Raw genomic sequence first — 17623 nt, forward strand, 5'->3', positions numbered from 1 at the left:
TATTTAGTAATTTGATATACATTTCGAGCGTTCGAGGGTCCGCTTCGTTGCTCAATAAATTAGCTACAGCTCACTAAGGTGGCGCTTGTGCAGCTGGTTGCTATATACTCATAAGTATATTTTTGCTTATTATGTAGCATTTTGGCTTAGTGGGTTGACATTTCTGGTTTGACGCTACGTGTTCCACAAGACCGTAAAATAAACAACAGCAACAACAGTTGTCAACTATATCACAACTTACTCCACTTTGCGCTTCATAAAATATTAAGCCATGCTATACATTCATACATATATACAAATGTATATACAAGGCATACAATTTCCCAAGTGCGCGCGCTACTTTCCCCTTTGATCCATTGTCAATATGTGTGCCACACAGTGAATTGTGATACTTTTGCAATAGCGGCAAACAATGCCAGTTGAAGTAATAATTCTAGAGAAGGTTTTATAGGTTTGAGTTGTGTGCTATTATGTTTTCTTGTTCTTTTTTTTATATTTTGACATGTGATTGTTGAAAGAATTTATTAATTTCTTTATACAAAACCAAAAACCCGAATACAGTATTGTGTTACCTAAATTTAATACATTTTAATTAAGTGTGGCGATAATCGATTGTACTGTATATCGATATTGACCGATAAACTGTACAATGATCGATAAATTCACAATCGATATAGTTTTAATAGTTTCTAATGCATGCTTGTTTTATGCTCTGATTTTCGTTACTTCCCGCATGTAATCGTATTTTCGTTAAAAATGTATTTCAAACCTTTGTAGCAACTTAGAATAGAACTTAAGTCTACAGTAAAAAATTGATATTAACTCAAGCAGCTAGAATTTTTGTCTGCGAATATCTATTTTTGTTCGACTTTTATTACCTTCCCAGTAACAGTTTAGCTTGGCACAACCAAGACTTTTACTTATCTCTCTCTCTGCCATGTCCTCCCTCTACAATGATGCTGTTATGAAGTGGGGTCTGATTGAAGCTATTAATTAGGGGTTATGAATAGGATTCTCAAGTAAATGGAGTGTCGAATAATGATAACTTTTGACTGATTGATAGAGCAATATCAAACTTTCAATTACTGGAAGAAATATCCCTGAATGGCATCGACATGGATCGCGTCGAAATTTGCCCATTACAAGTGGGCTATATTGTAATATACATTTTGACGTATTATTGTTCTTTGTGAAGTCTAGCTTTAACAGTAGTTATATTCTCAAAGTGACTTTAAGTAAAAAGTCACAAAGATAAGGGGTAAGCGGCCAGCATAAATATATCTCACCTCTTCAGCACAACTGCTCTTTTCCAGGAGCATTACTTTTCAAGTTGATCTCGTTTAAGTTGCTTTAGGCATATATAAGGTTGGTCTTATTTCCACCCAGTCTTGCTTCTTACAATATTATACGCTCTCTCAAATATCAGTTTTCGGGATAAAACTATGCTAGCGATGTTTGATAGTTGAAATAAGAAAATCTTGCCGGGATTATTTAGAGGTAATGAGATTTTCGGACATAGGTATATATGAACTTTACAAAATACTTTTTTAGTGAAAGAGCAGGGCTTTTTTTATAATTCTGTAAAGGCTAAAGGATTTGGTATAATTTAACGGAGTTCGTTAAAACGCGAGGTTATTATTGAAGCCATTTATCTAGGAAATTGTACATGATCCATTATAGTCGAGTGGCTTGATTGCGTGACAGGTCTCTGCGGCGTTGTTAGATCAAATCCCGGCGAAAAAAAATTAAATGTAAATGTTTTTTATAGTAATAAGGATACAATATAAATCTTTCGAGGTTATGTCTGCCATGAAAGAGCTTCTTTTAAAACCCATTAGATCCTCGGAAAAATCTTAAAGAACTTTCCATTTAAGCTAAGAATAAAATTTCCTCTAAATTCAAGTAATAATGTAGGTGTAAATTATATCTAAATATATACATATATACATATATGTTGAATATATAATATACTTTTACATACGTAGCTATTCTTGTGATTATAAATAAGTAATTTGTCCAACCATTTTTCACATTTGTTTACCTTTGTCTGTATGTATGTACATACAAGTATGTGCTATTTTGAGCTGTTAATAAAAACGTGATACATCTATCAACGTACACTAGCAACAACAATCAATATTTCTCATATAAAAGTAAAAATAAAAACAAATAAATACGAATAAGTATAGAAGTGAGTAGACAAAGTGATCAGTGAACTAAAAATGGTTAATAAAAATGGGTGGAGATATAGTGAGCAAACGGCGTTAAACATACACATATGTGTGTATGTAATAATATTGGCTACAACAACAACAAAAACCAACAAATCATGTGCACAGCAAAAAGCTAAAACAGAAGCGCTGCCAATGTGTGTCAAATGAACGCGGAAACGGGGTCAAATATAAAAATATCTACAGTAGCCAACAAATACCACTAGCAACAGCAGCAACAACAACTGTAACAACACATCAAACAAACAATAAGTTGTTTTCTAACACAATTTACTACAGTTACACCGCCAAGCCGCGCATCACTTGACCATTTGTTGCTAGTTGTGGTTGTGGTTGTATTTGTGTTTTGAGCCATGTGTTTGCTGTTGTGGGGCAACGTTGCTTGGTGGTTAACGTTGGTTGGTGTCTGGCTGTTGGTTTCCGTATGTGCATCAAGTGGAAGTTCAACATTGCTAGCGGCAACATGAAGCGCTCAAGCGGCTGACAAAGAACGTGACCATACACTTCACTTTGCTACAAACACAACACACATATATACCATATTTAAATATTGTAAGTCAATACTGCAACTGTGAACTAGTGGCACTCATACATATATTTATTTATCGTTGATCACTTGTCTTTGGCAATGACTGTGCCGAGCTTGGAGAATTACATTCACGCTGCTAAGACGCTTCTTGTCGTGTCATCTGCTGGCGGCTTTTCCGTCTTATTCATGCATTCTCCTGGTATTAAACATATATGTATATATATATACATTTGTAAGCGCATATCATATCTTCCATAAAATTTGTTTTTGTACCTTGTCTTGAGTGCTAAGTGCCGTATTGTGTTTTCGTCTCGATTGCTAAAGATTATAATTTCTTCAAAATAACTACAAACTTCTAACGAATTATCTTGCAATCTTTATTTTCCTTCCACTTTCTTGCATCGCTTCGAACAGCCCTTTCGTAATGCGTGGAAAATCCGCAAAGACATTTTCTTGCTCAACAAATATTACCTAGACGTAATTTTGGTAAGTCCATTTAATAACTGTTCTCCTAATTATGCTAGTGAACTTGCTTATAAACCGCACTTATACGCACATTTTAATTACAAAAGTCTAACTGCTTTAATTCGCTTGTGAAACTCGTTCACCAACTGGAAAAATTGAGCGTTTGAAAGCTGCGTAGCAACTTGCTGTTTTTATTGTTGTTGCGTTTTGTTTTTGGTTTTGTATTGCGGCAAACAATGTGAGTTTACGCTGGTCGATTCTACATAGATAAAAGCGTCTCGCATTTTGTGTCGGATTTTATGGTTTACGCTCGTATTATCTGCCGCTGTTAGCACCTTGAGTGGCAACTTAATTTGCTAATTTCATAGTCTGCTGTTTTAAGGTGTTTTCACTGCCCTCACCGCTACTAAATCACTTCTGGTTTGACGTTCGAAATTTAGATTTACTTGGGAAATTGGATACTGTTGTGGCGCGCAAATGTTTATGTGCACTTTTTGTTGGTTGTCTAACGGTGTTCATAGCCGAGTTTTTAAGGTTTTGTGAAATAAGAAAAAATTTTGAAATATTGTGTATCAAGTTATTAAGCATTGACAGCCATTAATCATGAAAAAGTACTATTTTCTATATTTCCAAGATTTGCTCGGTCCTTAGACACATTTGTAATGCATGCGTTGTGATTGTTTTCTGTTGATTTTGCAAAAAAATCACCAAATTTTGAAAAATAAAATCTTTGTAAGGCGTATACAGTATTTCATAATTATCACAAATACTTCGAAAAAGTCTATTATTTCATTCTTGTCTTTTTAATTTGTAAAGAAACCCTTAACTAACTGAACTGTTTTATCATGATAAATATTTTAAAGAAGTTAAAAAATATAAATTACGATATTTATGGTATATTTTTAGAAGCAATGAATATATTTACATATATCTACTTTGAGAAATCATCAATGAAATTTACACATTTTTTGAAACTAACTTAACATATCAAAGAAGGTTCTAACAATGCACGATCTGAATGTCAAAGTGTTCTTATTTATTCAGATTTAATAAACTTCTTCAATCCAATCAGCGTATATTTTACTATGTATTTGTTTTAGGAGCATACACTAAAACATTTTCATCACTTTTCCTTATATATTTAATGTCTTCCTTACACGTTCTATACAAATATTGTCCATTGGGTATAATATCAAGAGAATAATTAATTTCAATTGGTATTAATATTGTTTTAAAAACCTATTCTAATAAATAATTGCTACGTAGTAAATAACTTTAAAATATTTATTCTAAAACAAAAACGTTTAGTACTCTATTTAAACTTTTTTTCAAAACAATTATCGGATTGATTTCAATATTATTTAGTGTACTTTTAGGCGCAATTGCCTATATTAGTATTTTGAAAAGTATACATTTTAAGGTCTCGCATGTTGTTACAGAGTATAATAATTTTTTTCACCTAACGGTTGTTTGTATCACCTAAAACTAATCAAGATAAATTTAGAGCTGTATATGTGTACATAAGTGGACGGGGTTGACAAGACGAGTTGAGTTCTGGGCGACTATTTGTCCGCCCCTCTCTCTATGCAAGTGTTAATTTGATATTTTGTTCCTAGAAACAGCGACAGCGGTTGCTAATGTAGATGAGCAAAATTACCACGCCTACGTGCCATATAAAGCAATTTAAAATTTCCTTTATTTTACAGTACATCGAGTGACGAGTGATCCAATAACATTATCGAAAACTTTGCAAAAATAATCCTTCCACGATATGCTATCTCACAACTAAAAGTTGTCGAAATTGGACCAGAACTCTTCAAGACCCCAGATACCAAATATGTGGACCCCAGTGTCTCTGTATACCGAAACTAGCAGTCAACCTTTGATATATATAAATGAATTGCAGAGAGCATCTTTTCTGGATAATAATGTTAAAAAAAATCGGGTCAATGTACCTAATTTTTTAGTTTGCGATAACAGAATTTTTCCAAAATTCAATTGTTATAAAAAACAATAACACCGTTAAATTGACAATGTACAAACTCCACTAATTAGTATAATATTTTAAATTTCGTCTTCCTCCAAAAAATAGCAGTAAATCTAATCTCCAAATATGATATAATAAGGTTGGCGTGCAAAACTGGACGCATGAGTTTCGTTTGGTTTTCCTATGAAAATATTAGTTAATGTTGCTTTTTCTAAACTTTTACTTTAAATATTTAAAATTAAAAATTCAAGCAGATTTAATAATTATTGAAGTCTTTGTAGCATCTTATACTGAATGTAAAAATTGGTTTGTTGTGGAATTTCAAAAACCTTAAAAATAATACCATATAAGTTAACTTAATCAAAACCTAAAGGAAACTTTTGGAATCCTCTATTAGCAAATCATATCTATTTTATCGAATATGGTATGGTATTATGTAATCTGTTTTATTTAGAAATATATCTCACAAATATATTTCAAACCGGTCATTCACCCATCAAGCTGACCACGCTAATGATTTAATGCTCAACATGTAAATTTATTAGACAGTTTCGTTAACGTTAAGACGTTAAATAACAGTGATTTGGTTTTTGTTTTCGGCTAGCGCACCAAATGTCATGTTCACATGCACATACATTTCAGACAAATTCACACGGCAAAGTGCGCGAACAGCCAATGCACGAAATACAGCATTAAAAAAATAATAATAAAGAGCGAACAACAACAACTACTAATATTAATGCTATTAAGCGTCGTGGCTGTGGAAAAACATCAAATTTTCATATTCGAACAAATTACCCGGCAAATTGGAGTGGCAGCAAATTTGAATGCGACACGGCAGCGCCCACCTCTCTTCGCAGAAATAAGCAAATTTTCATAATTCAATGAAATAATAAGCGACTTCGATGTCTGATTCAATACTATTTCATGTTTGTATACATTGTTGCACGCAATGCGCATGCGCAGCTGCTTTGTATAGCTGAATGAGAGAGCCGGCAACCGGAGGGCTGTGTTGCGACGAAATTATTTAAGCAAATGTGTTGTAATGAAGGCATGTATCTTTCTGCTCTGGAGGCACACTACAGAGGCTTCGGCAAATCATGCGTGGAATTATGATGTGATCAACGAAAGATAGAGCGTCGTGGAGGATAGAGGAGCGCCTTAACTATTTCTAGTATTGGGTGGGTGGCTGCAGCTACGCCCACATAAGTCACCTTTATCACTATGCCAATGCGGCCACACAGCTGCAATCTCATTCAAGCGCGACAATTATGCAATCACAGCTTGCGTTTTTCTTTTTTCTTCTCCTCGCTGCCACTCTTCTCTCTGCCTTATAGACTTGTAGCGTTGCACATTTCAGTTGAAACGACTACAGTGTTCGTTGTTGCACATCTTGGGGGCTATTTCGGCTCTAATTACAAGAAAATTTAATAAACGCCAACAATATACAGCTTCAGCGCTGCTTTAGCAACATTTTAATGCTTCAAGCGGTCAGCTCGTATTCGTAAATTTAGCGAAAATATACGAAAAATTGCTTCTTTTTCATCTCAATTTCGAAAGCGCCAATTTATTGGCAGTTTGACTGTCTTTTGCGAATCGACAAGATTTGTTGCCCATCACAGTGTGCAAACATGTTGCTGCAGCAGTTATATCGCATTGGCTACCGACTACTCTCGAATGTGTTTTCCCTATCTGCTGCGTGGCAAAGCTGTCTTCTTCCAATAAGTGAAACGTTGCCAAATGTGAAATAATATTCGTTCGTTTGCAATTCACTTAAAAACTCTCAATTTCATTTTGATCATAAAATTGTCGGAAAAGTGGAGTTAAACCAGTTGCTACTGTGCGCAGCGTTGTATTTCAACGTGTTTATGATTGTTACGTTCAAGGCAAATTAATGCACAATTGTGGTAATTAAGGCATTATTTATTGTAATCGGTTTTACATTGAGCTGCGCTTTCGATTGTGAAAATGCTAATTTAACGATTTTGCTCAGTTTGAGAAGATCTTCACTGGGCATATTTATGTTTGTATTACTCTATAGGATGTACGCCTAAATGCACAATGTGTAGCTATTTATATTTTATATTATATCGATTTGAAAACTTTTAACATTATTATACATTTAATTGATATTTAACAGTTGCTTAATATTTACATTTTTTGGAAAATCAGTTATTCTATATTAATAAATTTTTTTAAATACACAATCTGAATCATGTAGGGGAATATTTAAAACGAGTTCAATTATGTGAAAGAATAATTGTATTTTGTATATGTTACTAAGGTCTAGTAAGAAAGAGAAAGAGAGATATCATTATTTTTGCATTAAGTTTTCTAATTAATGTCAAATACGCACCGTTTTGTTCGATAAATTTTTGCTATTTTGAAGTTAATTTGAAACTTCTTTTGAGGATATTTTTTTACCCGTAAAATCATTCCAACCATAGACAGAAACAGGTAGCAATCACTCGGTGCCAGGTTTGGACTCTAATGTGGATGCATAAGAATCTCCCAATTAAGCACCCGATGCTTCTGGCTTAACACATGTGTGCGGCCTAGCGTTGTTCTAATAGAACACAGTTCTTCTCATATTGGCCAAAACTGATCGCATCTGAACGATTGCTTCTTTTGGAAGGTCCAATTATTGACAGTTCAGTTCCGAATAAAGCATTAGGCCAACAGCTTTTCGTAGATGATTTTCTACCAATACCATCCAACACATAACAAAACCTTTCTGATCGTCTATCCTGGCTTAGCCAACGTTTGCGTTGGCTCACTACGATTAGATTATCCACATGTGGCTCTTTTATTTGAAATAGAGATTACTAAAGTCCTCCATCTATTGAAAAAGTACTGATTTTATTTTAACTATAGTCAAATTACGAAATAATAGATAGTTTTTAGAATTTTTGGTCACGATTTATTAAAATATATTTTATAAGTAAAAAGGTAATACTTTAACTATTTTCAAGTAGACCTCTAGATATTTTCTTTATTATGACTTCCTGCCTTTGATATCTCTGCATCGTTTTCTTTATTTTGAGCTTTAAGGATTTTAAAAAGTCGTACATGGTAAAAATCTCGTATTCTTCTGTGAAGACAATTCGTTTTCGCAGATTTCTAAAAATGTCTACTTGCTTCTGTTGTTTTGCGGTTTATGATGCCTATTAGTGGAATTAAAATAAACCTTAAATTATATTTCCACTCGTATTGCCGTACTTTAGTAAAATGAAACATGCATTGTACCATATATTATACATTTTAAATTCTTAATAACATAACATCAATATTGACTATAAACAATCCACCTGCGTAATGCAATATGTAAGATAGATGACTACATATACCCAAGTTGTTTACAACTAACACCTGAATGGACATTCAATACATTATTTTGTATTTATTTCCTTATACTCTCAAGAATTATCTGCTTGCAAATTAAACATTACGCTTTATAATATTCATTATCTTTTTAGCAATGCGCTTATAAACTTGTAATATAATTCCTTTTACTTACATATGATTGATAACACCTGGAAAACCGGTATTGAAAATTACTTAAGCCCAATACAAATCTTTCTGTCACGTGTTTAAGTAAAGTTTTCAATTAGTTATGTTATTTATGCAGATTTGAATTTAAAGCCTTCAGTAATAATTTCTTGCAAATAAATATGTGTCACAGTACGTTCACGTTGTACCACAAACTCAAGTTTATTGGTAATGTTAGTGTTAAATTTTAGCCACAAACACTCAGTTTATCATATAAGAAAATCCTTAAAGGAACGACATTTTTGCATTTTTTTCATATTTCGATAGTTTACAACTTTCAAAATAACATACTAAAATTTCAAATATATATTATATCTTAAATAGTTTTTGAGCAACAATCTTCTAAAATTTTGCCGCTCAGTTGAATCAGCTTTATCCCTTTATCTTTAAACACGTGTTTATCGAAACCACATTTCTCAAATTGGCTGTAGTTTTAACTCGATGAAAAATCATGCGATCACTTTTATTATCTTTTTTTCTGCATATTTTACAAATGTTTCTCTAAACAATAGCACCCCAGTTTTTCGATTGTATGAAAAATATAATTTCTGGTCAAATATCATCTAATTTTGGAGCATAATACAAGTTTTTTTGTGGTGGTACCTTTCTGCTTGATAATTTGTGCCACTCTTTTGCAAATATTGCTCTTTATTTTTAATTTAGTTCTAATTTTGTTTCAGTAATGTTTGTAGGATCTATTCTCGATATTGTTAGAAGCCTCTTCTCTCAGGCTGATTTTTTGTTCTACAAAATTATTTATTAGCTACGTAGTCTACTTTATTAGCTCTTATGATGTTCGAAATACTCTTACAAGCCACATACAATAATTTATTAAATGCATTCTAATTAGGGTGTGCTGAAACCCAAATCTGCTGAGGTTCAAAACCTAAAATTTCGTACCCTGTCGGTTCATATCTTCCTTATTTTCAATTTATCTATTATTTTACTAGACGTTCTCAATCTCAGTTTCTTAATTGGTGCAATAAGAAGTCTTGTGCACTAACTTTTCTCCGTCTCTATCGTAAGAGACTTGACGATTCCACATGTTAAAAGCAATTTACTTTCGAGAGGCCTAGTCTAACCATTATGTTCGAAATTCCTTGCCACTATTGTGTAAGTACAGATATTAGCTATTTACTGATGCGTTGAGAGTAATACCTATAACATGCATCTTAAATACAACCTTGTCTTCGGTAGTTTCAATATCAAGTATTTTCCTTGAAATACTTGTTTTCCAGTTGGGACCTACCATATATGCTTACAAAAACCTCTAAAATATAAAAACCCAAACCAACATGAATATGAAACGCATAATAGCAGTGACAACGCTCAGATCAAAGCAAAATAAATAAATACCGTATTAGTACGTACACGTATGTAATGTACCCAGTCATTTTGATAAAACGGCAATTCAAATTCAATAAAAGCAAATTGACAAAGCAAAAGGCAAAGAGTAAGTTTAGACTGCATCGGCTGTAAAACCAACCGTCTTTGGTGTAATTGACCACAGTGGTTACCAATAATATGAAACTAGGCAAATAAAAACCGTTATAGCACACTATAAATAGCTATAAAAACTATTTGCAAAAAGTAATTAGCAGCGATAACAAAAACTACTCGTACGCACATACATATGGTACATAGAAAACAGTTACTACATTTTGCAGAGAAAGTTGCTAACGACCAAAGCCCAACTTCGATTTTTTTAACACCATAGTCAAAAAAGCAAAAAAATTAAAATAAAAAAGCAGTCGTGGTAAAAGTCATAACAAAATATGGACGGCAAAAGGTGTTTATGCGCCATGTCGACCACTAACTAAACACCTCGTAGCCATTATAAGGCTCCTTAGCGTCGAACTTGTTACGCCACGTTGGCAACTTGTCACCGTCACCGTTATGGGCTTATCTGCCGCAGCTTCCGTTGCCGTTGCTGCTGTTGGCCGAAAATAATCGTCTGAGTTCCGGTCGATAAGCTTTTAAATGTTAAGCAATCACTTTTTTTTTATTAATTTGTTTTCATCTGCTTGTTTTTTGTTGTACCTTTCATATCAGCGCAGGTGAGGCAGGTCATGCATTGTTGCTGCTTGTTGGCTGGTGTTGCGTCAACATTTACGCATCACTGCAGCGCCGCTTTCAATTAACCAAAACGGTTATGCGCTCTTCATTCATTATGTCTACTTTACTTAACAGTTTTATTTTATTTTATTTTATTTTTTACTAAAAATCTTAGACTTTTCCTCCACTTTTGCGGCTACTTTTTGCAATTAAGCTTTGTACTTGGCAAATACTCGTGCATACTGTCCTACTCAACCGTGTCAAATTCATAACTGCACATGTAAGCCGCTTAACGGTAAAGAGAAAAATAGCAAAAAAATAGTTTTTGATAAATTACGGCATCTCTGTAATTTTTTGGGATAAATATGGTATATTTTAACTTTAGGTGTACTTTTATTAAATACAAACCTTGTATTAGGGTAGTTCAATTATCTTACTTTTTTTGAAATAAAACTTCTTAAGACGCTGTGGTAAAACCGATCTATTTCGGACAAATTGTGTAGGATGTTTTAGATTCTGCCACCTTTTGCTATTTATTTTAGTTATATTAGTTTTAAAATTAGTAGGTAAATAATCAGTATAAGCTGAAAAAGTTTGGGAATTTAAAAATTGTACCTTATTAAAATTGATATGACAATAAAACTCATACAATGTGGATATCAAGTTCTCAATAAAGCCGCCTATACTTGCAAATATTTCTGAAAAGAATTGCCACCTGTGTAATATTTTTTTTTAATTTTTCGTGGTAATCGATAACATATTTGTATACTTTTTTGAACATCATTTGTTTAGTACGTCAGTCACCATAAAACCGACAAAACGGCTAATATAATGTCAGTTAAAAAGCAGAAACTGACAAACTCAATTGTTTAAACAATAATTAATTATTTATTTTTATTATTTATTTCTTTATATTAGTCTAAAATTCGAGCTCGAAAATCATGCACCAACCTAATGTAAGAACTAGTATATAAATAAGTACACAGCGACTAATCGAGTCATATTAAAACTAGTACAATTATAAATACAGAAATGTAGTTTCAATAATTACTTCCAAGTACTTAAAATAAACTATGTATATGTGTGTAAAAATACACCTGCGCTTGAAAAAGTTGTTTCAATATAAAATTAAAGCGCAAGCTCGCGGCCCTATAGCATACGGATTTCCGTTTGATTGACAAATCAACTTAGGTATATATAAACCTCTTTTATTGCTCATTTCTTGTCCATAATAATATTATTTTAAATTTTTTTTTTAATTTTCATACACACATATTCATTTGTATAAGTGTAACAATAATTTTTAATTAATGTACTTATACTTCAATCAAAGTACCCAAATGACAATGAGACTCATAAAGCATCAATTCAAATTATCTTGAATATAAGCAATTGAAGCATAAAGTTGAACGAGAAACAGTTTAAACGGCAAGTTTTAATTTAGTTGATGCTTTATGAGTCTCATTCCGATTGTCGAGGGAAATAGTTGAGACATTTGTGTTATGCGAGCATTTAATTCCAACTCAACTATATGGTAAACAATGAAACAATTTTATTGAGAAATTTAATTAAAAAAAAAAAAAATATCCAGTTTGAATCAAAAAATTATTATTTTTTTTTTTTTTAAATATTGTAACTTTCGTTAATAATTCAAAATTTGTAAATAAGGACACATTACTTCGATTGCATATAAGCCATTAATGTGTTTGAAAACTTTAGTTTGTTTATAACCTCTGTAATGTTATTAGCATACCATATATGTTATGTATGTGTGAAACTCTTTTTTTTTTTAAATCGAAAAATAAATAAATTTAATTGCTGTCCACCTCTGTTATAAGTGATTTTTATAAATTTTTACTTTACTTCAAACGTGTACTAATAAAAAACCGCGTAGACTTACTTTAGTCACATACTCTACTCTGATGAATTATTTTTATGGTATATAGTATATGTAAATATAGTATTATATTTATTATAGTAAGTAAAAAAAAAGAAGTTAGATACCATAATAATATCGACAGAAATGAAAAAAAATGCTTGAAAAGTTTCAGCTCCTAATATTAATATTGAATTTCTATATAAATAACTCAGGTATATTTTGTTTCGATGTTTAATGCATCTGTACAAATTGCTTTGAAGTAAAAATTAAAATACAGTTATTCTTGTAGAGAATTTAACGATCTACAAAAAGAGTCTGATATAACTTTTTGCAAAGTTGACTCGTTCAAAAGTTATTTGAGGTCAGTCAGAGTCTAACCTTAAATTAAATAAAGCGTAATATTGTACATAACTTCACAAGATAATGTCTCAAATTCATAAACTATCTTACTTTTTATGACTTTTATAGTTTTTGTGCGATAAGTTCATAGAATCTTTTGTTTATATAGTGGAATTAAAAAAAAAAACGCTAAAAATATATTTTATAAACCAAATTGTAATTATTAAAAAAATATGAGAAATTTTGTTTGAATTTTTTCTAAGAGAAAAAAAAAAATTATTTTTTGTGCACCCTAATACATATATATTAATGTTTAAACGTTTATTTTTTTTCTCCTTAACCTAACACAAACGTAATTTATCTATTTACGAACTTATTTCTATAGTTGGCTAGTTAGTGATACTGTTTTATTGGCATAATTGTTATCGTTTAAGCTTCCAATGTTCTAATTTGTCATTTCTGTGATTTGTTGTTATTTGATTTGCACTTGATACGTAATTTTTATTCTTTTATGTTGTATTCTTTCATATCTACCCGTTGAATTGACAGCCTTTTGATGTGATAGAATAGAATATATGAAAATAGAACCGCTGCGCTCAAAGTTATACTAACAACAGAATGAGCACAACAGAACAGAAATGTTACGACTTATGAAAATTAATAAGCATAATCAATAGGTATACAAAATATATATTTGAGTAGCATCTTTGATAAATGAAAACACAGATTCTACTCATACATTGTTGTAACAGTTATATAAACCCTGTATGGAAGTTAGGCCAGGTATTTTCCTCGACATTATTTAACAGGAGGACAATAGGGAAAGGTTTGTTAAATGAGTTAGTTTGAGTTGAGTATTGGCCTATAAGATGTATGTATATCTTCGACACATTGTAGAAATGTCATCTTGATGTTCGTCCAAGGTCCGCTTCAAGCAAATACAAACCCTGTATGGAAGTTAGGCCAGGTATTTTCCTCGACATTATTTAACAGGAGGACAATAGGGAAAGGTTTGTTAAATGAGTTAGTTTGAGTTGAGTATTGGCCTATAAGATGTATGTATATCTTCGACACATTGTAGAAATGTCATCTTGATGTTCGTCCAAGGTCCGCTTCAAGCAAATACAAAGAGACCGCAGCGGTTAAAAGTCGGCTAGTTGTAGAAAATACTCTCGTTTTAGTTTAAATATCTCACTGCAGATATATCCATTTCAATCAAAACAAAAAATATATATATATGTGTATATTAATATATAAAATATTTGTTTTTATTACTTTGCAAAAAATTCAACAACCTTAGTTAATTGCGAAATTTCCGATTTTTTAATTGCAAATTTTTAACACCCAACTTTCAGCAGAGGCAATTAAAGTTTACATCACAAGCGCTAAGGTCACGTGTATTTGCCGTCGAGTACCTAAACATTTTAAAGCACCATAAGCGAATTGAAATTTCTTTCCTAAACAAAAAAACATTTCAAAGCTTTGTTCCCATAAATGGTTTAGTTTCCGGTTCATTTGTTGTGTGTATGTACAGTTATATGTGTATATATATGTAAGCATGTAAAGTAAGCAGAAGTTTAATGAACTTCATGCTTGACTTACTACTCTGCGAATTACTCTTCTGTGTGCGCTCTTCGCATGCTTTCCTCAAATAAAACTAAAAATAAAAACAAGCTATTGAAAGTATAACTAAAATTTTAATTTATGCTAATAAATTAAATTTTTCGCCGGGTATCATTCGAAGAATTCATAATTTGTGCATATATGGCTGGAAATATTTTAGTTTTTTTGCGAATTTTTCTTGTTGTATTTGTTTAATTTGGCGAATAAACGAAGTTCATAGAAAAAAACCATAAACAATGCTATTCAGAGCATAACGGAAATTCATAACACGAACCATACAAATTACTAAAAATAATTATACAATTTTTTTTTTTTACATTCATAAGAGTTGGAGACATTTGGAAAAGCTTAGATCGGCTTCTTGTTTCGATTTAAAACGTACATAGGGACTGGCGGTGCGTATGAGTTACCTTAAATTAGAGATAGGGAAAGTTTAGCAGAAAATATGTTGCTTCATACATATGTACCACTGTAGTATATTACAAGCAGCGAAACAAACTCGCTTAAAATGAAAAGTTGGAAAGTTTCAATTAATTTTATTAAACTTGACGAACATTAATCGCACTCAAACACTTTTTAATGATTATTAAATGTTTGTCACCATACGCAGACGGTGGTGCGTACAACAGCCAAAGAAAAACAAAAAAAAAATTCAATAAAAACAATTATAAAACCTTGCCATAAAGTTGGAAGGGAAGTGCGTTTCTTACAAAGAAAATCACAAAAAGATAAAAAATAGTCAGCACCATGCCACACATTACTCGCATGTACTTTCATACATTATTACATACATACATACCTGTACTTGTATTATGTAAAAAGGAAAATACTTGCGCCTATGTGAATACTTTTTCAAACATACCTTTGTTGGCAATGCATTTGCGCATAATCGCACGCCCAACAACAGTAGGCGGAAATTTATTCATTAAGCTTGTCAGGAAAGTCGAGGTCTATCTTCAACAAACTTGCAACACAAGCAGCAAACGTATATAGTAAGTTTGTATTAATGCAGAGAAAAACATGTAGACAATAATGCAATAGTGTTGTTGCTGTCATCAATAAATTAAAAAAAGATAATATAATGTATTAAAGCAACGGCTGCCGCATCTCAAAACTTACTGCGGCTTGACATTAGCACTTGTAGTCGTCGGTTATGGTTGTTGGAAAGTTGTAAGGGAAAATGCATATATATGTATGTGTGCGAAAACGGAAATGCAGTGACCTCAAATATGTCATACAACAAACATATATAAGTTTGTATATATGTGAGTTTGTAAGTAAGCATTAGGATGGTCCAAATTGTACAGTTTAGAAAAGTGGTATATGGAAAAATGTAAATTTCCGATAAATAGTAATAATTCTTGTCAAGTGAAAAAAATAATTACAAAGATTTTATAGAATAATATTACAAAAAAAAATAATATTTATTAATTTGAGCCTTCTCTTGGAAAAAATGATTGGTTTTAAGATTCAGATGCGATTTGCTATAATTTTCGTTACTCAGCCTGGTTTTATTCAAAAATGTTTAAAGGTTTTGGAAAATTTGCAACTACTGACACTTTGTGGCAAAACAGCAATGTAGTAGATAAAGACCTACAAGACCTTTTTATTCAAGATTTGACAGCTATAATAATTATCTTCGTACACTATTTCATTATGTTTTTTAAAGTTCAAAAAAAAATTTTCATATAAAAAGTTATATTGCACTGATTTTGCAATGAATAATTAATTGAATATTATTTTGAATTCGCAAAATTTCGCAAAAGCTTTTCAGGCAGTTTTTATTGGTGCTATATGCTATAGTTGTCCGATCTGAACAATTTCTTTGGATATTGCATAATTTCTTTAGGCAATATTGATAAATTTGATAAATATATCTCGTCAAATAAAAAATCTTTCCATACAATCATTCTATTTCGATCGTTCTATAAGTAGTGGTCCGCAATCGGCCCTTCCGTAAAATGAGCAGCTTCTTGGTGAGAAAAGGACGGGTTCAAAATTTCAGATCGATATCTCAAAAAATGAGGGACTATTTAGTATTCATACAGATAGACGAACGGACAGACCGACAGACAGACGGATATGGCTAAATCGACTAAGCTCGTCACGCTAATCTTTAATTTATATACTATATACCAGTGACCCTAGTACTGGCGTTGCCATTTGGGTATCACAAACATCGTGGAAAACTTAAAATACCCTGTTCAGGGTATAAAATTTTAGTATTAAAATGTGTATCTATGTAAATATGTGAATTTTTACGTAACAATGAGTCTCATATTTTCCCAACTTTAAAAAAAAAATTTAAGATTAAATGTCACTAAAATTGCTTTTAATAAAGTAAACTAATATAACAAAAGTACAAAAATAGATTTAAAAGTTATCTCTTGTGTGTTGCCATAAATCGTTTTAACCTCTCAACAGCTCACTCACCTTCACTTCTGTTTCTTTTTATTTACAAGCATTTTTTTCATACGTTTTTCTAACTCAGTTTTTCATGTTTTGTTTACTTAAATCGTAATTTTCTTGCTATTTCAAATACTTATGTAAATATTTCTATATATCTTTTAAAAGCTCACAAATTCTCGTTCGAGATCTGTATTGAAGAGTTTGCGTTGTCGCTCATCGCGACGCTCCAAATCTAAATCGAAATCGAAATCTTCGGTTGAATTGTCAGCATCGAATCAAAATGGCGGTGAGGCAATTAACGTCAGTAATTGCGATGAAAAGGTAAGCGCGCGATGCGTTACAAATATGTGTGCATGTATGTGTACACTTACATACATATGAATGTTGAATTCACCAGAACCCCTCACCAGCCACCAGCCACTAGACACCTGCATCAAGCATTATCACCAGCCACCCTCGCTTTCACTAAAAGAAAAATGTTAAATAAAACAGAAAATTGATATTCATAAAAACCTCTAAATGTTCATATAAGTTCTTAATGTTTTCCTCGCCCCAAT

General features: G+C 31.9%; 1 protein-coding gene across 5 annotated transcripts in view; it reads left to right on the forward strand.

The window, feature by feature from the left end:
* Positions 1-17623, forward strand: part of Nost (Nostrin) — a 99754-nt gene that overhangs the window by 28635 nt on the left and 53496 nt on the right. For 2 of the 5 annotated variants that reach the window (XM_070110598.1, XM_070110599.1), the window contains exons 3-4: positions 3175-3246; positions 17232-17387. The exons of 1 other annotated variant lie outside the window; for it this stretch is intronic. In XM_070110598.1, coding sequence (XP_069966699.1) covers positions 3175-3246; positions 17232-17387 — 228 coding nt within the window. The remainder of the gene's footprint in view (positions 1-3174; positions 3247-17231; positions 17388-17623) is intronic. 2 more of the 5 variants (XM_070110600.1, XM_014232015.3) reach the window with 2 other exon arrangements.

This window comes from Bactrocera oleae, chromosome 5, assembly GCF_042242935.1.
Source record: "Bactrocera oleae isolate idBacOlea1 chromosome 5, idBacOlea1, whole genome shotgun sequence".
Taxonomy (NCBI): Eukaryota; Metazoa; Arthropoda; class Insecta; order Diptera; family Tephritidae; genus Bactrocera; species Bactrocera oleae.